The following is a 27,177-nucleotide window of genomic DNA, read 5'->3' as shown; positions in this document are numbered from 1 at the left end:
ACAAAGCCACAGGCAGTGGCTCCTACGGGCATCCTGCGCCTGAACCAGAAGCCTTCTCTCTGACGTTGCAACGCCAGAGGGAAGGCTTTCAGATGAGGCATGGGACGTGCAAGGTGCAATTAGTACTATTATGGGGGCGGGGTCTGGGGTGGAGATTGGGTAGAGATGGGCGGGGTCTGGCCCACAACTTAGCCCAGTGTTCTTCAACCGCCGGTCCACGGACCGATGCCAGTCCATAGGGGTAAAAAGGTCGAAAAACACTGGTTTAGTCTATAGTTTATTTAGGGGCTCTTTTACTAAGGCGTGCTAACCGATTTAACGCACACTAAAGATTAGCGCGCGTTAAATGCTAACGCACCCATTATAGTCTATGGATGCGTTAGCATTTAGCATACTAAATTGGTTAGCGCGCCTTAGTAAAAGGGCCCCCTTAGTTTTAACCCCCCCCCCTTAACAAGGTGGGTTACAATAATACATTCACAGTAAGTATTGCAAAACAACCATAGAGACACGTATAAATTTCATCCACATATCAAGTTTCAAGTTTCAAGTTTATTATTAAATTTGATTAATCGCCTATTCAAAATTCTAGGCGATGTACAAATAAGTAAAATTACAGAGTTAGGGGGAAACAGACATAACTAACAAAAAAGACTAAGTCTACTAAACATGATAAAAAACCAACGGATACAAACCTATTAAAACATGAGGAGAGGCTAGGAAAGAAATACAATCTGATTATAAAGAGAAACAATTAAGGTTAAAAACGATGGGAAAGGGAAAGAAAAAACAAAAAATTTCGGGAAGATAAAAAATACAAAAAGAGTACAGTGGTACCTCGGTTTACCAGTGCACCAGTTTGCGAGTGTTTTGCAAGACGAGCAAAACATTCGCAAACTTGGTGCCTCGTAACCCCCCCCCCCCCCTGCGATCCGGCATCCCCCTAAGCGATCCGGCATCCCCCCGCTCGCGTTGCCCCCCCCTCCACCGCGATCCGGCATCCCCCCCCCACTCGCGTTGCCCCCCCCTCCACCGCGATCCTACTTTCCCCCCTCCAAGCCGTCAATGACACCCTTTACCCGACTTGGCACCAGTGCCGGTGCCCGAAGATCCTCCCTCTTCTGGCGCGGCCTGGGCTGGGCGGTGCGTCGGAGATCCTCCTTCTTCTGGTCTGGGCTGGGCTGCACTGGCTTTGAGCATTTACGCATGCTCAAATCCTTCTGGTCTTGCTCTCTCCGAGATTGAGAGCGAGACCAGAAGGCTTAACTGTTCTTTTCTTCTTGAATTGATTGCTTAAATTCCGTTTAATTTAATCTTGGATCTTCTATGAGGACTTGAGCGAGACTTAAGATAGAATTTATTTCTTGAATTTTATATATTACTAGTCTTTAAGCCCGTTACATTAACGGGTGCTAGAGTAGATGTCTGTATGTATGGTGTGTTGTTGTATTTTTTATTTATCTCTCTCCCTGGACGCTGTCTGTCTGTAATTCTTTGTGTCTGTGTCTCTCCCAGGTCCCCTGTCTGTGCGTCTTTCTTTCTGTCTGTCTCCCTGGCCCCCCCTGCTTGCCAAAGCAGCCCCCTTTCACCTCTCCCCCTGTTGTGCAATGCCTGCCTGCTTCGTGGCCCCCTTCTGTTCCTCCCTCCCCCCGATTGCTGTCTGCCCCCAGCACAACTCTCCCCCCAAAGCAGCCCCCTTTCCCCCTGTTGTGCAATGCCTGCCTGCTTCATGGCCCCCCATCTGTTCCTCCCCCCGATTGCTGTCTGGCCCCAGAACACCCCTCCCCTCAAAGCAGCCCTCTTTCCTGCCTGCTCCATAGCCCTTCTTTTTCGCTTCCCCTCCCGTTCTTCCCCTCCCTCCATCCACCCATGGTTTCTGCCGCCGCTGCCGCTCCTGTTCAAAGCGGCCTGCTTAGGTTCACGAATGGCTGTAGTGAACCTCGCAGGCCGCTCTCCATATGGTAGCATGTTCCCTCTGATGCAATCGCGTCTCGGGGGGGGGGAGGAAGAGAGAGAGCGGAGAGGCGGCAACGGCAAAATTACTGTAATGGAGCAGTGTAAGCCGCGCATGCGCACTTGCTATGTGTCGCTACAGCTCACGGAAAACCGGCACACACATAGGAAGTGCGCATGCGTGGCCTGGCGTTTTATTATATTAGATGTTTGATGTAGTTTCTTTATTTCTTGAATCTTGCTTTCTGTACAAGTTGATACTTGATTGTCTATATTTGAAAATTTATAAATAAAAAAATAAAAAAAGGAGCCCCAAGTGTCTGGACTGGCACAAGAAAACGCTCCCGCTCTGGTTGCACGTAACCTCGCCTGCTTAAGAGTAGGAACAGTCAGCTCTGTTAATTCAAGTTTCAAGTTTATTAAAAAATTCTGATTGATGTCTCTGGTTTTTGTAGCTGAACGGTCATTTATTTATTTATTTTTTTTTTTTTGCTTACGGTATGATTTCTCATCTTTTTCTTTTTGTATATTTTCTTGAGTTTCAGTAATGCGCTGCCTGTACTTGGCTAACCTGATAGACAATAATTTGTTATTGCATTATTATTGTTCTGCTTGAACTTACCTTGTTGGTTGTGTTCCTTGTTTATTGTACTTCTTAAATGCCAATAAAGTGTAGTTACTTACCTGTAACGTAGGTTCTCCGTGGAACTGAAAAAAAAATGTTGATTAAACGCCTATCGCAAATTCTAAGCATTGTACATAATTGAGCTGAGCTTTTAAATTGAGCTGAGCTTAAAAAAAATTTTTTTTTAATGAGCGTTGTTCAGTTCACACCCCTTGTGTGAGATCGTTTGTGATTTTTTCCCGTGCCACGGAAGAGTGTATAGAATGACAGGAATGATGACTCGGTATAAATTTTTTTTTTTTTTTTTTTAATTCAGCTTTAACCTGCAGCAAAATATTTCACAGAGAGCCTTATGAAGACAGGCGCGAGGTCAGTGAAATACTCACAGCAGGTATGCACGGATAGATGGAGAAACGGAGGCACAGAAGGCCAGAGATTCTCCATCATGTCTTTATATCTTTCTTTTTTTTCTTTTTTTTTAATTCTTTATTCATTTTCAAAATTACATTAACTGTTAAATATAATCATACACATTAACAATAAATACATCACTTAAAAACATTCATTGGTACATTACATAAATTTTTTATCCCTTCCCCTTTCCCATCCCTCCCAATCTTATATTCCATTATCATATAAAATATGCAATAATAAAATATCCCCCTCCCCACCCCTTAAACTGATAAATATAAGGGAAACAATTTCATTTAATCCTTACAATATTTTGTTAATGGTCTTTATATCTTTCCTTAGATATCGGGCAGATGGATACTTGTTGCCAAAGCCACCAGCTATGAAAGATGCCCTTGTATGCTTCCGGATGAAGTGGATGGCTGGATAGAATTCAGTCTGCACGGTGACCAAGCAAACGTCACACGAAGCCCTGACAGGTGAGCTGTAATTTACGGGGAGCCCCAACCCCCCACCCAAGCAGCCTCAGCAAACTTGTGGGGCAGGAGGTGGCCATTCTCTAGAATCCTGATATCTGAAACTAAAGCGGAAAGTTCCAGTCCCACATAGAATTACTTACGAGTTAGCTCTTTTAATTTTTAAAATTCGTCAAACAAATCAACCCGCATTTCTGGATAAACATAAGAACATAAGAAGTTGCCTCCACTGGGTCAGACCAGAGGTCCATCTCGCCCAGCGGTCCGCTCCCGCGGCGGCCCATCAGGTCTGTGACCTGTGAAGTGGTTTCTGAATATTTCCATAACCTACCTCTAGTTCTATTTTTAACCTACCACTAGTTCTATCTGTACCCCTCAATCCCCTTATCCTCTAGGAACCTATCCAAACCTTCCTTGAACCCCTGTAATGTACTCTGGCCTATCACATCCTCCGGAAGCGCGTTCCATGTGTCCACCACCCTCTGGGTAAAAAAGAACTTCCTAGCATTTGTTCTAAACCTGTCCCCTTTCAGTTTCTCCGAGTGACCCCTAGTACTTGTGGTTCCCCACAGTCTGAAGAATCTGTCCCTGTCTACCTTCTCTATGCCCTTCAGGATTTTGAAGGTTTCTATCATGTCTCCTCTAAGTCTCCGCTTCTCCAGGGAGAACAACCCCAGCATTTTCATCTTATCCCATATGCTCCTCTCCCCCCCCCCCCTCCCAACATTGAAATCGACCGATCAACATCTTCTGTCAATACCCCCTCTTTAAAAGCCATTAATACAAGGTTTCAAGGTTTATTACAAATTTGATTACTCACCTATTAACATTCTGGGCGATATACAGAAGCCCACCACTCTCACCCTTCCTATTGTTTTTTTCCCCCAGTTGTCTTATTTACTATCAACAACTTGTATGTCTTTCCTTTTGTTTAATATGTTTTGTCAGGTTAGTCTTTTGTGTTTGTTTTGTTTCCCCCAGAAATTTGTAATTTTACTGTTTTGTACATCGCTTAGAATTTTGAATAAGCGATTCATCAAATTTATAAGAAACTTGAAACTAAATTGAGGGGATCAAAATGAAAATAATTAGCGAGAACCAAAACACGGAACAAGACCCACTGACAAACAGAAAACAAGAGGGTAGAGGGTGAAATACAATACTTTTCGAAAAGAATACATCTAAGGATAACACACAAGGGTAGGGGAAAGTTAATTGAGAGCTGCCCAAAGATTTAATAGGCACAAAGCAACAAAGCCAAAGGGAGAAGGGAGTTCCAACTTTGTCTGCAGTAAAAAAAAACAACCAGGAACAAACAAACCAAAACAGCAGATATGTACAACGGTGTAGGCAAAATTTATTGTGACAACCAAATTATATCTAAAAACCTTTTTACCAAACAGGGGACCCAACACGGTCCGTGTTTCGGACAACCTCCATCAGGGGTCCATGGTAGAAAAGGGAAGAAAAATATGTCACAAAAAAATAAATAGTAGAAAAAACAGATTATATAAATCGCCAAGGGTCACTGGATATTGTAGCGAGATTTTAAAATACCCAGTGACCCTTGGCGAATTATATAATCCATTTTTGCTACTATATATATTTTTTGTGACATATTTTTCTTCCCTTTTCTACCATGGACCCCTGATGAAGGTTGTCCGAAACACGGACCGTGTTGGGTCCCCTGTTTGGTAAAAAGGTTTTTAGATATAATTTGGTTGTCACAATAAATTTTGCCCACATCGTTGAACATATCTGCAGTTCTGGTTTGTTTGTTCAAAGATTTAATAGCCCGCTGAAGAGGTTTTTTTTCAGAGATGCATTTGAGATTGGAAATACTTAAACATGCGCCGCCAATTTCTCAAGTCGCACAAGCAGGGCAGGATTAATTTGTTGAAGGCCCCTAGGCACACAAGTACACTGGGCCCCCCTGCCCCGCCCCACCCCACCATGCGCCCAGGTGGAAACAGGAAGCTGCGTCAGAGGGAAGCTTTGGGCAAGCAGCACCGCTTGCACAATTACAGTTCCCGTTGCCTTTCTTACGTACGTTGCTTGCTTGTTTTACTTTCCGTCAATGGGGGGGGGGGGGGGGGGTCGCGTTGCCGATCGGGAGGGGCCCGCGTTGCCGATCGATGCTGGAGGGGCCCATCGCCGTTTGGAAAAAACAATGTTGATGCCCTCCTTCATCGGGCCCCCCTGACCATTTCGGGCCCTAGGCACGTGCCTACTTGGCCTTTTGGTTAATCCTGCCCTGCGCACAAGTCAAAATATTGCAATACTGCAACTTACAACTTAAGCCTCAGTTTGGCAGCTTGTTAAACCCTTTACCCTATTGTTATTAGCCTTCTGTGTTCTTCTCTTCTGTATAAATTTGAAGTTCTACCCCTACTTCCCTGAAATTCGAGTCAATTATAGTCGGTGTCTGTGCTTATATGTTCCTTTCCTCCAATTTTTATGATGTAATCGCTTAGAAATGTTTAATAAGCGTTGTATCAAATTTTGAATAAAACTTGGATCAGGCGTGCCTTCCTCTGAGCAGGAAGATAGAGTAGCAGCTTCCGCCCCTGGGTCGACTGCCAACGCCACCCGTGTAAGCGCTGGACATGGTGGTGTATTGGATACCGGAGGAGACAGAGATATGTCATGTCCCAAAAGACTGGACGCTTCATCATTCGTGCTTACAGCAGGGCCCTCTTCTCTCGGTAACTGGGTAAATTTGGTGCAATACCTTTCCAATGTCTGCTGGGGGGGGGTGAGGAGGTTCTAGTTTGGGAGGGACCAGCTTTCAAGCTCCCTTTGTTTTAGTATGAGGCAATTATTCAGAGAGTAAAACCAAAGCAATTTACCAGCTTCGATATCATAGAAACATAGAAAAATGACGGCAGAAAAGGGCCAAAGCCCATCAAGTCTGCCCACTCTAGTGACCCTTCTCCTTGATTTTGCTCACCACCCCCTGCCCTTACCTCATTAGAGATCCCACATGAATATCCCATTTATTTTTGAAATCTGCCACGCTGTTGGCCTCAATCACCTGCCGTGGGAGTTCATTCCAATGATCGACCACCCTCTCAGTGAAGAAACACTTTCTGGAGTCACCATGAAATTTCCCTCCCCTGATTTTCAGCGGATGCCCTCTGGTGGACGAAGGTCCCATAAGACGAAAGATATCCTCTTCCACCTCGATACGACCCGTGATATATTTAAATGTCTCAATCATGTCCCCTCTCTCTCTTCGTTCTTCAAGTGAGTACAGCTGCAATTTATTCAGCCTTACTTCATACGGGAGATCCTTGAGCCCCGAGACCATCCTGGTGGCCATCCGCTGAACTGACTCAACTCTCAGCACATCTTTCCGGTAATGTGGTCTCCAGAATTGAAGACAATATTCCAAATGAGGTCTCACCATGGACTTGTACAGTGGCATTATGACCTCTGGCATCGTGCTGTCATCTTGGACACACACTCCAAATTAATTTTTTCAATTGGTTTTATGGTGCTTTCAAGTGCCAATTAAGTCGATTTTTAAAAAAAAAATTAAGGTAAGCACCTAGATCGGCAAGGCGCATCAAACTAGGCGCCTAACTGTACGTGTCTTTTATATAATCAGGGCCAAAAAGTTTAAAACAAAGCAACAAAAACAAAAAAAAGTCAGAAACGGGGAAGAAAATTCTAAAAACAAACTAAAATGTTTCAAGTTTCAAAGTTTATTGGGATTTGTTATCTACGCAATATCATATATTTCAATGCGTATAACAAACCAGAAACTTTTTTCAATGCACATACCTAATGAAAGCATCGTGCTTTGAAGGGCAATCTGTTACCTAGGGACAGGCCAACGCATGTAAAAGCCAATTTTGGGGTGGCCTGTAGACATTCATGTTTTAGAGAAGGGGTAACAAATGGGCTTGTCATGATCTCAGTAGGCTACTGGGGCAGTATGGAGGTGAACCTAGAAGACAAGATGTTCCTTTCCTGTTAAAGTATTTGAAAATTAAGTGTGTGTGTGGATGGGGAAGTTCTAGTTGTCTGGCACTATGTATCTCCGGGACCACAGAGCTTACTCCTCACTATAGCTTGCTCTGTTCTCTATCAGCAGAGGTAATAAATTTGTTTGCACAGAGGCTTCTTGTGGTACAGTCTTACGAACTGAATTCCATTCCCCTCTCCGCCTCCTTTTCTGAGATCTGGTAGTCCTACGGAAAAGGAAACTGCAAAGGATGAAGTTAAGTGACTCAAGAGTAATCTAAGGAAATAGTTTTGGGCGGTAGATGCGTGGAATAGGTTCCCAGTAGAGGTGGTGGGGACAAAGACTGTGTCTGAATTCAAGAAAGTGTGGAACAGGCACGTGGGATCTCTTAAGGAGAGGAGGAGATAGTGGTTACTCCAGATGGGCAGACTGGATGGGCCATTTGGCCTTTAACTGCCATCATGTTTCTATAACCATAAAGCTCTATGACCTCACAATGCAGGTGTAAAGAGCCTTAGCCAATAGGAAGAGGAGATGCAAATGTTAAGAGCCTTAGCCAATAAGGAGAGGAGGAGATGGTGGATGATCTGGATGGGCCATTTGGCCTTTAACTGCCATCATGTTTCTATAACCATAAAGCTCTATGACCTCACAATGCAGGTGTAAAGAGCCTTAGCCAATAGGAAGAGGAGATGCAAATGTTAAGAGCCTTAGCCAATAAGGAGAGGAGGAGATGGTGGATGATCTGGATGGGCCATTTGGCCTTTAACTGCCATCATGTTTCTATATAACCATAAAGCTCTATGACCTTACAATACAGGTGTAAAGAGTCTTAGCCTATAGGGAGAGGAGGAGATAGTGGATGCCTTCATGTTTCTAAGTTCTCAGCACCATAAAGAATATAGAGAGATCCCTTATAGAAGAACCTTAATAGAAGCTGCACTCTGTTCACCCATCCACAGGAGGGCACTGCAGAGCTCAGACTCTTTATAGTTTATAAATCTTTCCTTTTGGCTAAGTCTTAATAATAATATTGTAATTTATAGCTAAAGATCAAGAAATTGTTTTATTTTACTTTTGTGATTAAGATAAACATACCGAGGGCCTCAAAATAGTACCTGGCGGCTGCGAGTTTGAGACCACTGGTATAGCAGGAGGTGTGGGGTTTAGGGTATTAAGCTGTTTTTAAGTCAGCCATAATGTCTCTCAACTTTTGCAGCGTAGACATGGAGGAAGTGCCAGATGAACATGACTATCATAATGGGGTAAACTGGATGTCACTGAATAGAGGTATGTAAACACATTCTGGGAGAAGATTATGGGGCTGAAATTCAGCCGACACTTAAGGTCCGTCACTGGCGCAGACCTTGGCTATTCAATGTCGAGCTGTTTCCAGCGACCAGCATTGCATATCCAGGTTTTTTAAAAGGTGGCTAGCCAATATTCAGTGCTAACTAGCCTTTGGTAGCACATAAATATAAGGTAAGCGATTTTTAAGATGGACTTGGGAAAATTTACTTCGTATTCCTAGGATAAAATCTGTTTTACTATTTGGGATCTTGTCAGGTACTTGTGACCTGGGTTGGCCACTGTTGGAAACAGGATACTGGGCTCGATGGGCCTTTGGTTTGTCCCAGTAAGACAACTCTTATGTTCTTATATGAGTCAAGTATATGATAATCAAGCCATTGTGACATCACTGATGAGGTTGGCTCTTAGGCATTGATGGAATGAGGCATTATGACATCAAAATTTCAGCTCTGGAATGTTGCTACTCTTTGGGTTTCTGCCAGGTACTTGGGACCTGGGTCAGCCACTGTTGGAAACAGGATACTGGGCTCGATGAACCTTCGCTCTGTCCCAGTATGGCAGCTCTTATGTTCTTATGTGAGCCAAGTATAGGCCAATCAAGCCATTGTGACCTCACTGCTGAGGTTGGCTCTTAGGCATTGGTGGAATGAGGCATTATGACATCACAATCTCAGCTCAGGAATGTTGCTACTCTTTGGGTTTCTGCCAGGTACTTGGGACCTGGGTTGGCCACAGTTGGAAGCAGGATACTGGGCTCGATGAACCTTCGCTCTGTCCCAGTATGGCAGCTCTTATGTGAGCCAAGTATAGGCCAATCAAGCCATTGTGACATCACTGCTGAGGTTGGCTCTTAGGCATTGGTGGAATGAGGCATTATGACATCACAATCTCAGCTCTGGAATGTTGCTACTCTTTGGGTTTCTGTCAGGTACTTGGGACCTGGGTTGGCCATTTTTGGAAACGGGATACTGGGCTTGATGGACCTTTGGTCTGTCCCAGAGGTCTTGTTGCAAGGAGTTGAATAACATTGGAGGCTTTATCCGATCTCAGGATGATATTAAATGCTTGAGTGTTTGGAAGAAAAGATCGGATGTACCATTTTTTAGTCAAATAACCATCCAAATAACTTTAAAAAAATAATCTTTAAACCAGTCCATAAAGGGGTGTATACAGACACAAGTGACCCACAGGATAGAAACCAAATAATGTATACAATAAAAATGGCCCAACATGGGCCGTGTTTCGACAAAATAAAAATGCCTTCTTCAGGAGTCTTATAGGGTCCTTGGCTGTCTTAAATATATAAACATAAAAGTCACAAAAATTCCAAGTAGTGAAGAGGCTACAAGCAAGCAGCACAGCTCAGAGACGACTACATCAAAGTATACGCGTTTAGCTACTAGCGAAGTGTTACATTTCTGTTATTTTCCACAATAAAGTGCAGATCTTGAAGGTTCATTTAATAAAATACTGCTAGATGTTTTTTTACAAAAAATGTATTTTTATCAATGTATTATTACTGAGTATAAAAACATAAAAGCTATAATTATAATTCCAAGAAACGTGCTCCATTACGCAAAAATAGGGAGAGAGTGGCGCAGTAGCAAAAAGGGGAGAGTGTGGCACAGTGGTTAAAGCTACAGCCTCAGCACCCTGGGGTTGTGGGTTCAAACCCCCGCTGCTCCTTGGGACCCTGGGCAAGTCACTTAATCCCCCTATTGCCCCAGGTACATTAGATAGACAGGGATAAATACTTGAGTACCTGAATATATTTATTACATTACATTACATTATGGATTTCTATTCCGCTTGTACCTTGCGGTTCTAAGCGGATTACATTGGAAGATAACTGGGCATTTCCAGGAAGTTACATTACATTGAGAGATAGCTGGACATTTCCAGGAAGTTACATTACATTGGAAGACAGCTGGACATTTCCAGAAAGATACATTGGAAGAAAGTTGGACATTTCCATGAAATTACATTACATTAGAAGGTAGTTGGTTTCAAGTTACATAGTGAGGTTTCAGGTTATTTTGTGACATAGAGAAGAAGATTCTAGCATGATGGGATTTGTGCTAGAATCTTCTTCTCTATGTAATTACGAGCTCCCCAAATTGAATAAATTAATAGTGTGAAATATTTCAGTCTCTGATAACCAGCATTGTGACATCACTGATGAGGTTGGCTCTTATTGGTGGAATGAGGCATTATGATGTCACAATGGTTTGATTGTCCTATACTTAAGGAACTAGGTCATTAACACTCAGACTTAATGGGGTGGGTCAATAGAGTGGGCAGACTTGATGGGCTGTAGCCCTTTTCTGCCGTCATCTTTCTATGTTTCTATGCTTCTACTTGGTTTACTTTTACTACACTGTGATTTCTAGAATGGCACAGTAGTTAGAACTACAGCATCAGCTCCTTGTGACCCTGGGCAAGTCACTTAATCCCCCTTTGTCCCAGGTACATTAGATAGACAGGGATAAATACTTGAGTACCTGAATATATTTATTACATTACATTACATTACGGATTTCTATTCCGCTTGTACCTTGCGGTTCTAAGCGGATTACATTGGAAGATAACTGGGCATTTCCAGGAAGTTACATTACATTGGAAGGTAGTTGGTTTCAAGTTACATAGTGAGGTTTCAGGTTATTTTGTGACATAGAGAAGAAGATTCTAGCATGATGGGATTCGTGCTAGAATCTTCTTCTCTATGTAAACCATTACGAGCTCCCCAAATTGAATAAATTAATAGTGTGAAATATTTCAGTCTCTGATATCCAGCATTGTGACATCACTGATGAGGTTGGCTCTTATTGGTGGAATGAGGCATTATGATGTCACAATGGTTTGATTGTCCTATACTTAAGGAACTAGGTCATTAGCACTCAGACTTAATGGGGTGGGTCAATAGAGTGGGCAGACTTGATGGGCTGTAGCCCTTTTCTGCCGTCATCTTTCTATGTTTCTATGTTTCTACTTGGTTTACTTTTACTACACTGTGATTTCTAGAATGGCACAGTAGTTAGAGCTACAGCATCAGCTCCTTGTGACCCTGGGCAAGTCACTTAATCCCCCTTTGTCCCAGGTACATTAGATAGATTTGAGCCCACCAGGACAGACAGGGAAAAATGCTTGAGTACCTGAATAAATTCATGTAAACCGTTCTGAGCTCTTCTAGGAGAATGGTATAGAACATTGAATGAATGAATAAATAAATAAATAAATAAAATAATAGCAAAATTTAAGAAAAATGAAGCTTTACGTAATCAGTAGCTTTGCGCAACCCCAGGATGGGCTTTAAAAAATGAAAAAAAATATTTTCTGATCAGGCACAATCAAATTCATGGGTAAAACCTCAACGGGCACAGTTTTTCCAACTTCAGCATTTTCTGGACAACCCTAATGGCAGCTCTTATGTTCTTATCTATGCCCAGTTAGCACTGAATATTGGGGCCTATATCGTACCTGCCCCCGAAATGCTCCCAGGATCGCCAGCCGGAAAAACAGTTTATCTCCCGTTCAATGAACAGTTAGCCAAGAGACGCAGGCCACTGACCGCCTCTAGTCAGCAGAGATAACTATTTCTATCATTTCAATTTCTCCAGAATTCTACTGTTCAACGGCTCCCCCTTCTGCTTCTATTCCTTTTTCTCCTCTCTTCTACCTTCCAAAGTATTTAGATCAATGCTGTCTTGTTAAAATGTTTATTTTCTTTTTATTTTTCCTCTAACTCTACTTTTCACTTCTCTATTACCCTCCAGGTACTTTAGTTAGATTGTGAGCTTTCGGGACAGCAAGGGAATTTTTCAAGTACCTTTCTTATTTCTAATCTTAATGTATATTTTCTGTAAACCGCTTAGAACCTAACGGATGGAGCGGTATATAAGAAATAAATTACATAATCCAAGATGGCCGACGGTCCCGGACGCTGAGTAGCACACCGGAGAAGACTGATTTGAAAAGTTTCTTTTGGACTGTTTACTTACTTGAGATGCCGAAGAGGAGAGGCCGCAGCGCCGCTGGAGCCTCGCGGCGTTCAGCGGTCCCCTCTTTCGGCAATATTGAAGACCTCCTGCGTCGGATACAGGATATCCCGGCAGCGTCTGCATCCCCCCCGCTGGAGACGCCTCAGAGAGGCGGAAATGAGGTGATCTCCTTGGGGCTAGAAACTACGCTCAGCCCCGACGCTAGGGCACCTCCCCCACCTCCTCAGGTTACCAGCTCCCCACGAGTGGAGGAGCTCCCGGAAGGAGGTAAGCACCTACCCTCGGAGGCCATGAAGAACAGAGAGGGGAGCGTGGAGATGGACTCCCTGAGTTTTCAGGTGAGTCCAAGAAATACCGAGGATTTGGAAACATCAGGGATCATTTCAGCCCAGCAGAAGGATTGCCAGAATCAGCTGATAACCGGTGAGACTATTCAAATTTTCAATCCTTCATATGTTATTGAAAAACCCAGAGAAGTAACACTGGACTCAATCTGGGATTTAGTTGCTGACCTAGCCAAGTCTGTTAAACCCCAGCTTTTGCAGCTGGAAAATAAAATTACTCTTCAAGAAAATGATATAAAAAATATAAAAGTTGAAATTGAGGAATCTAAGAACTCAATTGTGAATATACAACAGGAGTTAAAAGCATCAAAACAGCTTAATGAAGTAATGGTAAAAGATAACACAAGTTTGCGCAGAAAATTGGAAACTTTGGAGAACTTTTCTCGCAATAATAATCTCCGTTTGATTAACTTTCCTAAGATAGCCTCTGTGACACCTAGAGATATGTTGAAACGTTATTTAGTAGAGATTTTGGGTATTCCAGAGGATACATTATCACCATTTACTCAAGTATATTACTTACCAATGAAAACTACTAAATTACCACTTAAACAACAGGAGGATAGTCAACCACTTGATGTTTCAGCAATCTTGGAACTTTCGGACAGAGAGCTTGCATCTCCGGCAACATTGCTTCTTACGGTGGCTCTTGCACCAGATAAAAACTGGTTGCTTAGATTGTACTTCAGAAATAAAATGAAAGAATTTCTTGGACATAAAATATTAATGTTTCCAGATTTGGCAAGGGAAACTCAGAGAAGAAGGCGAGAATTTCTTTTGATGAAGCCAGGTGTTATATCTCTTGGAGGGACTTTTTTCCTACGACACCCTTGCAAATGTGTAATACAGTACCATATGAAGAAATATGTATTCTTTGAGCCATTCCAGTTGACAGCTTTTCTGGCAGGAACTCGACTGGATGAAGGGAAATCAAGCGAGGTGTATTTGAATAAATGATATCCTTTCTCAGCTAAGGGACTTTGTTTTCCTAATATTTGAATTGATATTTGTTAGTATCTGTTAATATCTCCGCCTTATCCTTCTTGGATCTAATTTAGAGGACTTGAGCTGAATTTAAGCTTAACATTTATTTTTATTTAGTGGATTAATATGTATTTTACCTATGAGTATTATTTTCTTGCTTTTCTTCAACTTTCTGTACAAGTGGATACTTGATTTATAAAATGTAAAATTTGATAAATATAAAATTAAAAAAAAAAAGAAATAAATTACATTACATTACATTACATAACCAGTTATCTCGCACAAATATTCACGGTTAGCCAGTTAAATGCTATTTAACCGGTCGGCGGCTGTTTCTGGCCAGTGAAATAGCTTTGAATATTGGGAGGGGATGGGGGTGTCTGTGTGTGCCATGCAATGTACCGAATTAGAAAAAAAACATCTAAGTCCAACTTGGATGTTTCCAGCTGAACGTCCAAAGTTGGAGGAACAAAAATGGCCATTTTCGAATAGCAAACTGCTGGACATCCAAATATATATATTTAGTGGTACCTCGGTTTACGAGTGCACCGGTTTGCGAGTGTTTTGCAAGGCGGGCAAAACATTCGCAAATTTGGTGCCTCGTAAACCGAGCTTGCCTCGCTGTACGAGCGCCCCCCCCCCCTGAGAACCGGCACCCTCCCCCCCGCGATCCGGCACCCCCCCCCCGCCGCCATCGGGCACTCCCCCGCCGCCACCTGAGATCCCCCAACCACGCATGCTCAAGGCCCGGCACAAGAAGCAGATTTTCGGGCACAGGACATGCTGATGCCGGCGATGCCGATGCGGAGTGAAGTAAGAAGAGGGTTCGGGTGGGTTGGGGGATCTCAGGTGACGGCGGGGGAGGGTGCATGATGGCGGCGGGGGGGTGCCGGATCGTGGGGGGGAGGGTGCCCGTTCGTGGGGGGGGGCGCCCGTTCACGGGGGGGGCCTTCAGGGGGAGCAATGCCGGTTCTCGGGGGGGGAAGGTGGGGGGTGGGAACATATCAAAGCAAGTTTCCCTTACTTCGTATGGGGAAACTTGCTTTGATATATGAGCATTTTGGATTACGAGCATGCTCCTGGAACGGATTATGCTCGTAATCCAAGGTACCACTGTATATATATACTGTATATATTTTTGATAATCATCTACTCAGATGTCTTGGCCACCGAGACATCTAACTTTGTACCCCATTTATGATCAGAAAAACATTCTTGTTGAAAATGTCCTAATCCTGACCATTTGGGCGTGGGTGGGGCCAGCATAGTTAGGGTTACCAGACGTCCGGATTTCATGCACGGGCATCCAGATGGCTTTTCAAAACCCGGCACTTTGTCCAGGTTTTGAAATGCTGGCGAGATCAGGGCTGGGGCTTCATATTTTGTCTGTGTTTTTCTCGTTAAAGATGACAGGATTGTGACGTTGACTCCCTATAAGACATGTCAACGGGATCTCCTTATATTGCATCTTGTAAAGCTCTTGAAACCCCCAACAAGGACTACAGTGATGCTGCTTTGTGAGTACTGGGGTGAATAGCATGGAGGGGACAGAAGGGGGTCTTTGTGGGAAGAGGGAACCTGGGTGACTTTTCTTTTTCAGAGGCAGAGTTTCTCCTGTGGCTTCACAGAGACACTCCTAATAATGAACTTAGAGCAGAAAATCAGCATGACTAATAACCGCACCTTTTAATTTGGCAATACATGTGAAAATGGTCAGGCGAGGAAAGTTTCCTGGAAGCGATTCTCTCCTGCCACAGCGATGACCTCTTCGTGGATACTCAAAGGATTCTCACTCTATTTTCAGCCAGGACTGGGACAGCTCCGGCCCACATCAAGGAGAAATTTAAAGCTCGGGCGCAATGCGATGGCCTCCGAAATGTTTATGGAATTCCTGATGATCAGTAAAAGGGTGAGGACAATTCAATAGTTCACTGCCCAATATTCAGTGCTATTTAGCTGGCCAGGAATGGCTTCTGGTCATCTAAATAGTGCTAAGCCGGCAAACCGCCAATATTCAGAGGAAGATAGACAGATTTCTCCCGCTAAATATCCCAGTCAGCAGCCATGCCAGTCACCGGCTATATCAATGCCAATAGAGGGTTACCAGATTTCCTCTTAATAAAAAAGGATACCTGGCCCCTCCCCAGCTCTGTTCCATTCCTCCCATAGCCCGCCCCCACACAAACCTCATGTCTCCTTCCCCGAGCTTGGGGCCGTGTCTGGAGGGCCTCTCTGCACATGCATGGCCATCAACGCGATAACATCACACGCATGTTTGTGACATCATCACATGCGCCAGAGACCCTCTAGATGTGGCCCTGAGTTCGGGGCCTTCCAAAACCCAGACAGACTGTTAGGTTTTGGAAATCCCTCTGGGCACCTAGCCAGTCCTCTAAAAAGTGGACGTGTCCAGGTTTTTCCGAACATCTGGTAACCCTACACCAATATTCATCGGCTGATTGACCGAATCTAAACATCAGATATACCTGTTATTTTGGCGGGGGGGGGGGGGTGAGGGATGAGGGGGTTGTTATCTTAGGCCTCCACAGCTGACGTCATGATAGTTGCAGTTGTCCAGGTCTTGCCACATCTGGGTTGGCAAGAACTGATATTTCAGCCTCGGCTCCAAATCCTTGGAGTGTAAAATCCCGTGCAGTTGTGGCCAATCTTACACTGGTGAAACTGAGCACACTATAAAGGAAAGACTGAGAGAGTACAAGAGACATAAAAAGCTATGCCAACCCAGAAAAATCAGCTGTAGCCCTCCATGCTCAAGGAAACTGGTCATACGATTAGATTTGAGAACACAAAAGTCCTGGAGAAAGAAGACCGTTGGTGGCCGAGAAGACTCAGTGATCAGAACTTTGTTTAGGTTGAGGAGACGAGAGCACGTGACAGAATGCTATGTGAGTTTGTATAGGTTGACGCTGATGGACAGGATTCACTTCAAGCTAATCACTTCAAGCTAATACTAAGCGTTTGCATGTGCTTGCCCAACCTGGCTCCTAGACATCTCGTTGAGAGCGTACTGCCACGTGTTCCACCTTCCGAAAAATTAGAGCTGCAAATTCCATCTGCTGAAGCTGACAACGTCTAGGGATAGTATATTCCATTGTATAAATCTTAGGGACTGCTGAAACGGCATCTTTTTTTGCCAGATGAAATATAGGGTATGAGACTATTGGCTACTTTTACAAGGCTGCGCTAGCGGCCCCGAAGCCCATAGAGAATTAAAGGGCTTCGGGGCTCTTTCTGCGCAGCTTTGTAAAAGAGGCCGAATGTTATTAATGAAGAGAAAATGATAATAAGGTTGCCTATGTATTTTATTGTTTGCATTTCTTGCTCTCTCTTGTGGGAGTATTTCTTGTTGATTGTGTATGTATTTTTGTCGTAATTTATAGTTTTGTATGTAAGTTTGCAACCCGCCCTGGGTAAGGACGGGATATAAATAAATAAACAAATTCAAAGAGGCAATAGAGATAGCAAGACACCTCAATAATTTCAATGGAGATAAAGGGCTCTCCATAAACAAAGCATGGCAACTGCTCATCCAAAAGAAATTTAGTGCCAAAAAGGACTGGGGCCGATGACAAACGCCTTCTCCCTCCAACTCAAGGTTTACAGCCTTGTCTCTGACAGAATTTAAAAATGTGACCAACTAACTTTCCCACCAAAATTCAGAATCTTGACCAACGGACTGTCCTGCCTTCAATAACCTCAGACCCAAGCCAATCAGGTTAGAGGACCTATTATATAAAGACAAACTGCAGACCTCACAGCATGCCTTGAACAAAGCCACAGCATGATGGCTGAAATGTCTGTTCTACCTGTCCAGATGTGGCGAGACCCGGACAATTGCAACTATCAGGTCTATCTTTGACCACTACCACTTATGAATATTAGCTTGGCCATCTATGTCAAACACAGTTGAACCGGGCTGAACTGAACCCTCTGCTTCTCCTCCTCCATTTTCCATCTCGGTAAATAATACCGTCATCGTTCCAGTCTCCTCGGCTCGCAACGCAGCCATCTTCGATTCTGACCTTTCATTTTCTACGCACATCCAACAAACTGCTAAGGCCTGTCATGTCTTTCTCTACAACATCACCAAAATTTATCCCTTTTTCTTTGAGCACACTACCCGGACTCTTGTCCACACTCTAGTAGCCTCACACTTAGATTACTGCAATCTGCTTCTAACTGGTCTCCTGCAGTGTCGCCTTTCCCCCTTGCAATCTGTGCAAAACTCTGCTGCACGACTCCCTCTACCAACCTCACTACACTCATGTCACCCCTCTCCTTGAATCACTTCACTGGCTCTCTATCTGCCGTCGCATACAGTTTAAGATCTTATTGCTGACCTACAAGTGTGTTCATTCTGCTGCCTCTCAATATCTCTCCTCTCTCCTTATACACCTCCCAAAGAACTCCGTTCCTCAGATGTCACTCTTAACCTTACCCTTCTCCTTCACTGCCAATTCCAGACTTTGTTCCTTTCATCTAGCTGCCCCCTATGCCTGGAATAAATTACCCAAGTTTGTCCGCCAAGCCCCTTCCCTTACTTTGTTTAAAAGCAGACTGAAACCCCCACCTTTTTGGTAGAGCCTTCAATCCACAACCCTACCCCTCACTATCCATCAACCCAGCCAGCAGATTAATCGTTCCCCTTAACTGTATCCATGACATCCTGTTTGTCTGTTTAGATTGTAAGCTCTTTGGAGCAGGGACTGTCTTCTTTGTGCCTCTGTACAGCGCTTTTCTGGGTTTATAGCTAACTAGACTCCTTCCACATGATGTTCTCTCAATTGTACTTTTTTTAAATTAATCTTTTGTAAACCGCATTGAACTTTACATCTATGCAGTCTAAAAATCCAATGTTATGTTATGTAAATCTGATGTTGGTAGCCAGATACGGCTCTGGCATTTAATTTCCAGCTTCGTCACCAACCGTGGGAGGTAGCCAGGCTGCCTCCTGCGGTCTGACTATCAGGTCGTATGTGTGTGTGTGTGTGTATATACATGTGAACAGTTACACACACACCCATACACAACAGTACCTCTCTCCTGTACAATCATATCCATATCTCTCTAAGACTGTCATAGTACATTGTTCATATTTTTCAGATCATAAGAACATTTGAAGTTTACACTCAGCAAGGCATCACTCAAGATTCTGGAATTCTTTATAATAAGCTCAGTGTTCCTCCAGAGACAATAAAGCTTTTGTATACACAATTGCAAAGTACATTTGTCACATGGCTGAATTTCATATTATATAAGCTCATGTAAACCTTTTCCTTTCTCTTCTTATATTTTAAAGTTCTTGTAAACCGTGCCGAGCTCCACTTCCGTGGAGAGGATGCGGTATATCAAGTTTCAAGTTTAATAATTGTTTTGATTAATCGCTTAATCATATTTCTAAGCAATGAACAAATTAAAATTACAATTTCTGGGAAACAATACATTACAGAACAACACATAATGACATTCAAAAATAAAAGTTTAACTTTACAAACTTATATACAAACTTAAGGTTTAGTTTAGTTTAGTTATTTCACACTTTTCCATCAAGTAAGTTTAAAGCAGGGATGTCCAACCTTTTGGCTTCCCTGGGCCGCACTGGCCGAAAAAAATGTTTCTGGGGCTGCACAAATGCGCAAACGCTGCAGTAAGACAGAGGAGGGAGCCGGCAAGACATTAAACACCCGGGGGCAGCAGATGGAAACACTGCATCGCCCTTGACCGGGGCTGCACAAAATACTTCACGGGCCGCAGGTTGGACCCCCCCCCTGGTTTAAAGCATGTAATGGCTGGTTAGGATCTTTCCTGGCGCTGTCATACAGCGAATATTCATGTGTGCATCCCATCTTCCTTGGTATCTGGCTTCCATTGTTTTTATGTCTTGGTGAAATCGTTCACCTTGCACTTCACTTAAGTCACCAAGGTTCTCTGGAAAGCGATCTAAGTGATTGTGCAGATAATGGACCTTAACACTCATGTTACAACCAAGCCTGTTGAAAATGAAAGAGCATATCCTCTACTAATTGTGTGTAGTTGTCTGCCTTCTTGTTGCCAAGAAAGTTTTTCACAACAAGAACAAATGAACACCAGGCACATGACTTGATTTCATTCATTAATGCTATGAAATGTGGGTCTGATCTGTGAACCATTGAAAATTCCTGCCTTCCGTTGTTCCATGGTAAGTCCAAGTAAAATATGTGATAGAAACACAGAAATAGACGGCAGATAAGGGCCACGGCCCATCTAGTCTGACCACCCCAATGACCCTCCCCTACCTTTCTCTGTGAATAGATCCCACGTGTCTATCCCATTTGGCCTTAAAATCAGGCACACTGCTGGCCTCAATAACCTGAAGTGGAAGACTATTCCAGCGATCAACCACCCTTTCAGTGAAAAAGAATTTCCTGGTGTCCCCGTGCAGTTTTCCGCCTCTGATTTTCCACGGATGCCCCCTTGTTGCCGCGGGACCCTTGAAAAAGAAGATATCTTCTTCCACCTCGATGCAGCCCGTGAGACACTTGAATGTCTCCCCTCTCTCTGCGTTCCTCGAGTGAGTACAGCTGCAACTTATCCAGCCGTTCCTCGTACGGGAGATCCTTGAGTCCCGAGACCATCCGGGTGGCCATTCTCTGGACCGACTCCAGTCTCAGCACATCCTTACGGTAATGCGGCCTCCAGAATTGCACACAGTATTCCAGGTGGGGCCTCACCATGGATATGTATTCAATGCTCGAACCATCTTTATTCAAAGTCTTTACAATTGTTTCATCAGGCCTAGCTTTATATGTAGTGGTGGCAGTAGGATTCTGTCTCATGCTATCCGTCCTGGTAGGCTCAAAATCTGACTGTGGTACCTGGGGTAACAGAGGGTTTTCAACCTGTGCAAAGAAATTTGTTAAATCGTCTTGGTGGCTTCAAACCCAGTGAGAGCAAACACCATCCCTGCAGTCTTGAACCCTGCTTTTGACAAACCTAAGTCCCTGGCCAGGTCGTTTAATTCTGACTGTGTTAGGAGGCTCAATGTCACTGTCGGTGCTTGGCTGGTGCACTGCAGAGTCTTCTTTGGTTTCATTTAAGCTCCATTTCTCTGGTGGCTTCGGTACTGGAAGACTGTCACCATGAGGCTGAAGGAGGACTGGGGTATTCAATTGATTTCTTATTTTTACCAGAGAAACCAGACAGAAGTAACAGTCTGTCAAGTGATCCTTCTGTTCTCGCCATATCACTGGGAAAGCAAATGGCAGTGACTGCCGAGTATCTTGGAGCCAAACTCTAAGATCGACGAAATATTTTGCACAGCAAATGTGAGGAGCCCTAGGTTTGTCTTGATCACCAATCTTGCAACCGAAGTACGGCTCGTATGCTTTCTTAACAAGTCAAGTCACGGTGCGTCTCTGAAGCTTAAGCGTGTACACGCCACAAATGTAACAGAATGTTATCACAGCTATTGCGACATCGGCGAGACATTTCTGTCACACATCATCCTATAGCAATTAATAATTAACTGGCTTACTAATTAAACCGCTCCTTTACTATCACGTAGCATGGGTTTTAGTGCCGGCAACAACTTCCCTGATGTTCATAGGAATTCTATGAACGTCGGAGCAGTTACTGCCACTACCGGCACTAAAACCTGTGCTACGTGTTAGTAAAGGAGGGGGTAAGTTACTTACATAGACTTACATAGACAATACTATGCCTCGAAGCATCAAAATACATCCGAACTGACAGGCATGTAATAAAGCTTATCCCTGTATGCGAACTGCTTTTATATAGCCTTTTCAGGCAGCATCCATCAAGCCCATGTACAAGCATGCCCAGATTATTATTTCCATAGACCTTATGCAACCTGCCCTGAATGTACGCCTGGACATGCCCACACTATATCCAACAAGGTGAGCAATAGACCTATATTAAGATTTAGGCTAAGAATTAATTGCATTAGCCTGAAAGTATAACAAGAAATTGTAAAAATGTAGTTTGTATGAAGAGCCGGCTGCTAAAGCCCTTCACAGGAATGACCACCAGTCATAGTTTTTTGAATCCAAACGGTTTATTGTATCAATAAAAATCAATGCAGTCAAATAATATACAAAAACAAGAACTAATTCAATGGATACTAATCCAATAAGGTATAACAGGGGAGTGAGTTCTATGACCTCAGGCTAGCAAAGAGGGATAGAATATGTCACTAACTCTCTATTGCCCCTGTGCTACCTTTTATACTAGGGGTAGGGAACTCCGGTTGTCGAGAGCCGTATTCCAGTCGGGTTTTCAGGATTTCCCCAATGAATATGCATGAGATCTATATGCATGTAATGGTTTCAATGCATATTCATTGAGGAAATCCTGAAAACCCGACTGGAATATGGCTCTCGAGGACCGGAGTTCCCTACTCCTGTTTTATACCCTACCCCTTGCATATATTATTTCTATAAGCCTATAATTCTCTGCCAAACCTGCTATATGCCTTCCCTACTCAGTACTACTCGAAAGGGTCCAGAGAAGAGTGACATGGTCAAAGTTTAAGTTTAGTTTCCCTCAAAGGTTTCCTTTTTAAAGAGGTATTTGAGAGCTAAAGTCAAGAGAAAAAAATCCAGAGATAAACTTCAGATCCTTAAATTAATATATCCACAGTTACAACCAGCCTTTCTTAGGCCACCACTTAACCCTCCCTTATGTTTTCCCCCCCATTTAATGTTACTTTCCAATCACATTTGTACTTCTACCCTCCTTCCTTTTTTTTTTTTCTCCCTGTAAGTGACTGTCTTGTTTTAGTTTGGTATGATTTAAGTATTCTTTTTATTTTTACCCTAGTTCTCTTAATGTAAATCGCTTAGAAATATTTATAAGCATTTTATCAAATTTTAAATGAAACTTGAAATGTATGTTACTGTGTAACTCGTTCTGAGCTCTTTGGGAAGGACGGATTATATAAATTGTATTAAATAAATAAATAGTTCCAGCAGGGTGTCAAAGTGAGAGAACTGCTCTTTCGCCGACGTAGATGGTTAAGCATAAACCAAGAGGCGGGTTTTTCGTCTGGAAAGGTTTGGGAGTATTTATACGGTTGTAACCTGAGCTTCCAGGAAGATGGGATATAAATCGAAATAAATAAATAAAGTGGTATATAAATACTGAAATAAAATAAAAGGCAGGTAAGTTTCATAGTTTATTATATTTTGATTAAACGCTAATCATAAAATTCAAAGCGTTGTACATTACAATAACACATAAAAGGGGGATACTAACACCAAATAACAGACAAGACCTAAAGAAGACTAAACAAACTTAGTAACATAACGTGGTAGATGACGGCCGATAAAGACCTGAATGGTCCATCCAGTCTGCCCAACCTGATTCAATTTTTTAAATTTTTTTCCATCTTCTTAGCTATTTCTGGGCAAGAATCCAAAGCTCTGCCCGGTCCTGTGCTTAGGTTCCAACTCCTGAAGTCTCCGTCAAAGCTCACTCCAGCCCATCTACACCATCCCAGCCATGGAAGCCCTCCCCAGCTCATCCTCAACCAAACGGCCATACACAGACATAGACCATGCAAGTCTGCCCAGTACTGGTCTTAGTTCTTCAATATGTACTATTATTTTCTGATTCTAGACCCTCTGTGTTCATCCCACACTTTTTTGAACTCTGTCACCGTTTTGCTCTCCACCACCTCTCTCAGGAGCGCATTCCGGGCATCCATCAACCTCTCCGTAAAGAAGAATTTCCTTACATTGCTCTTGAGTCTACCACCCCTCAACCTCAAATTATGTCCTCTGGTTTTACCATTTTCCTTTCTCTGGAAAAGATTTTGTTCTTGATGTAGGGAAGGTTAGCAGGACAAGAGGAGGGAAAACTACAATTTTGTAAAGAAAAGAATACCAAAAAAAAGGGTAATAACAAGGGGAAGGAGGACCGAGTAAAGGTAAAGAGAAGATAGGAGAAAAGATAAATTACTCATAGGCATCTTTAAAAAGGAAGCATTTTAAACTACCCTTGAATTAATCTATATTTTCTTCTGCTCTGATATATGCTGGGAGGGGGAGTTCCAGGTCGTGGGTGCCATGAAAGAGAAGATGGATGCACGGTGGGTACCAATAATTTTTTAGTGAGGGGACATAAAGAGTGTTGAGAGGCAGATCTTAAAGCTCTGGGAGGATCATATGGAATTAGGAGTCTATCTATGAAAGCAGGCTCGTTGGTTTTTTGGGGCTTGAAAGTTAAAAGAGAGCAATTTTATAAGTAATCCGAAGTGGGATGAGCAACCAGTGTGCTTTCTATAGCACAGGCACTGGTAGTCCCTCCTGCTGTTGAACATAGTGGGACTAGGGGGTCCCATGCAAGTGTCTGTGATGTCAGCGATGAGGTGCGAGTTATCCTGCTGCTTTGGCAAGCTGTGTGTGACACCCCCAGCCACCAAAAAGCTACAAGTATCTCTGCCCGGGCAGTATCGGGAAATTAGTTAGCCTACGACTTTGGACGACTTGGAATTGTATACCCAGGTAAAGTGGCCACAGGGGTTCACTCTTTTATGGCTGGGGAGCTAGAATGAAAGCCTAAGATATACTCGTTGCAAACAGCTGTCCCTTGGGGAGATCTATTAGAGGTGATGGGAGCTGAAACTGCAATCCCTAACCAGATAAACTTGTCGAGGTCTTCAATGATTCCACTGAAGTATAAGGACCTGGCTAGGAAGGAATTGAGCTAAGTGAATGAATGGATGATTGAAAACAATTCATGGGTATATTATAGAGGGCTGAGATAGCTAAGATAGATGAGCAGAGAAGTCAATGGGTGGATGAGTGGACAGCTTCATCAAGATGGATGGATAGATGTATGTATGTATGAATAAAGGGAAAAAGAAGAGAAAGATGGCAAGAAATAGATGGATTGAAAGAAGTTTGAATGGACGGACAGAAAGTTAGAAGGATACGTAAATGACAGATAGTTAATAATGAATGAGCAGAGATGAGAAGGGTTGATAGGTAGATGGACAGAAAGATAAATAGACAGGGTGATAAAACATGCTTCTCTCTTTGCTTGCAGATTTCTATTACAGGTTGATCTAGACTTCAGACTGTTCACAATATTTATTTTTTATATATATATACATACAAAGGATCTGCTGTGATCTATTTACTCAACAAGAAACTAGGTGCTAAACTTATATCTAGGCCCAATATCCTTTGGAGATCATGGATACCCCCCAAGCCAATTGGCTGCCATGCCTTCTCTCTTCGGTAAGGACACGCCTTCTTGATGCCTTCAGTGGAGCTCCGCCAAACACTCCTCCGACTGAGGAGACAGAGCAGAGCAGAAGCTACTCCTTCTTCCAACGCTGGTGTGGATGGAGGCCAATACGAGGATCACAAGCACAATCGGAACAGAAATTGGACAGGGCTGCCACTTCAGAAGAGAAGGAAGCTAAGGTTCAAGAGGAGAATGTGGAACCAACCACCACCCCAGAACATCCTGGGTCCCAAAGTGACACTTCCACAGATGCCCAGGCTCCTGAAGATATTGTATGTGAAGGTATGGAAGCCACTGGCCCTTTGAGCTGGGAAGAAAGGACAAAGAGAGCCCAGATCATTGCTGGCGATGACTTCAAGGCAGGTGATCATGTGCCCTCCGAAGCCATAGGAAGGTTTCATGGCAGAAAAAGGAAGCAGGAAGCTGTGCAGAATGAGCCTGCAAAGCTCCAGAGACTTCCGGCAAATTCCTCCCCGAGGAGTGCAAGGCAGCAGGAAATGCAATCCACCCACTGTCCTTGGCTGCCGAGCCTCCACTTGAGCATGGAGCACAAAGAGATACTGTCAAGCCGAGACTGGCTGGATGACAAGCTGATTGACGCAGCCCAGCAGCTCCTTAAGAAGCAGTATGGACCCGAGGGCTTGCAGACCACACTCCTCTCCTGTTGCAAAGATGGCTTCCAATCCATAGGGAGCCCTGGAGTACAGATTCACTTTGATGCTAGCCGAGAGCACTGGTTCACCTCCTGCCGGCGAGGTGAATATGTGGAAGTGGCCGATAGCCTAGGCCCTCAATGCCTCACTCTGGAAAGCCAACAGCAACTGATGCAATGTTACGGAGAGCTGGCCCAGGAGGGATGCCTAGAGATTCATCTTTTAAAGGCTGATTGCCAACCCAACTGGGACGACTGTGGCTTGTACGCCATTGCCAATGCTGTGGAGTTCCTGGCCCCTGAAGGGGACCCCACCAGTGCCTATGAGAACCACATGATGCGCCCACATCTTACCACCTGTCTGGAGAAGGGCGAGCTGACCCCTTTCCCCAAGGGCCTCAAAGAGCAGCAGCCATTGCCCAAGAAATCAAAGACAGAGGTGGTACATGTACCCTGAAGTCCATCCTCAGCTCCGAGACCCAAAAGAAAAGATGGTGTTGAATGGGCGAATTAAAATAGGCCAGGCCCCTTCTCACCTGATAAAACCAGGTATAGAGTGACAGAGAAAGTGGCTCAGTGTCACACTACCATATGATGCTGGAGGGGGCAGGGTGTGAGAGAAGACGCAAAGGTTTGAGAGAAGAAGTCTGTTCATGAAGTACAGATCTTTAATATTAGTAAGATGAGCAATGAATAAAGAAACCATGAGAAAAATCTGATTTAATTTTTTTTGTACTTGTATCGTCTTACTTGTTAAATGGTGTCAATAGGCCAAAAAGGGATGGGTAGATGTTAAAAGAAGTCCAGGAATTGGGAAGCCCATGTGGTACAACAGAAATGAGTCATGGAGAAAAAGAGAAATATTGCCTCCAGCATCATTGATGAAAGTGGGGGAGGGGTGGGTAGGAAACAGGACTGAAAAAAATATAGGGAGGGGTCCCCAAAGTCCCTCCTTGAGGGCCGAATCCAGTCAGGTTTTCAGGATTTCCCCAATGAATATGCATTGAAAGCAGTGCATACACATAGATCTCATGCATATTCATTGTGGAAATCCTGAAAACCCGACTGGAATCGGCCCTCAAGGAGGGACTTTTGGGACCCCTGGTATAGGGTCTGCGCATTAGCCACAAAGTGAACTGGTGGCTTCCTTTAAGCCGACTCCTTTAAGGTACTAACTAGAGA

At 43.6% G+C, this 27,177-nt stretch overlaps 1 protein-coding gene across 2 annotated transcripts in view; it reads left to right on the top strand.

Annotated features, from left to right (window-relative positions):
* LOC117346088 overlaps positions 1–19,317 on the top strand; it is a 46,694-nt gene extending 27,377 nt beyond the window's left edge. For both annotated transcript variants that reach the window (XM_033915419.1, XM_033915420.1), the window contains 6 exons: positions 2,895–2,947; positions 3,332–3,468; positions 8,655–8,725; positions 15,479–15,589; positions 15,877–15,981; positions 19,197–19,317. In XM_033915419.1, the coding sequence (XP_033771310.1) occupies positions 2,895–2,947; positions 3,332–3,468; positions 8,655–8,725; positions 15,479–15,589; positions 15,877–15,977 (473 nt within the window). In that variant the 3' untranslated portion in view covers positions 15,978–15,981; positions 19,197–19,317. The remainder of the gene's footprint in view (positions 1–2,894; positions 2,948–3,331; positions 3,469–8,654; positions 8,726–15,478; positions 15,590–15,876; positions 15,982–19,196) is intronic.
* The last annotated feature ends 7,860 nt before the right edge of the window (positions 19,318–27,177 follow it).

The sequence above is a fragment of the Geotrypetes seraphini genome, chromosome 12 (genome assembly GCF_902459505.1).
Source record: "Geotrypetes seraphini chromosome 12, aGeoSer1.1, whole genome shotgun sequence".
NCBI classification, from domain to species: Eukaryota; Metazoa; Chordata; class Amphibia; order Gymnophiona; family Dermophiidae; genus Geotrypetes; species Geotrypetes seraphini.
This window is presented reverse-complemented; position numbering and strand designations above follow the sequence as displayed.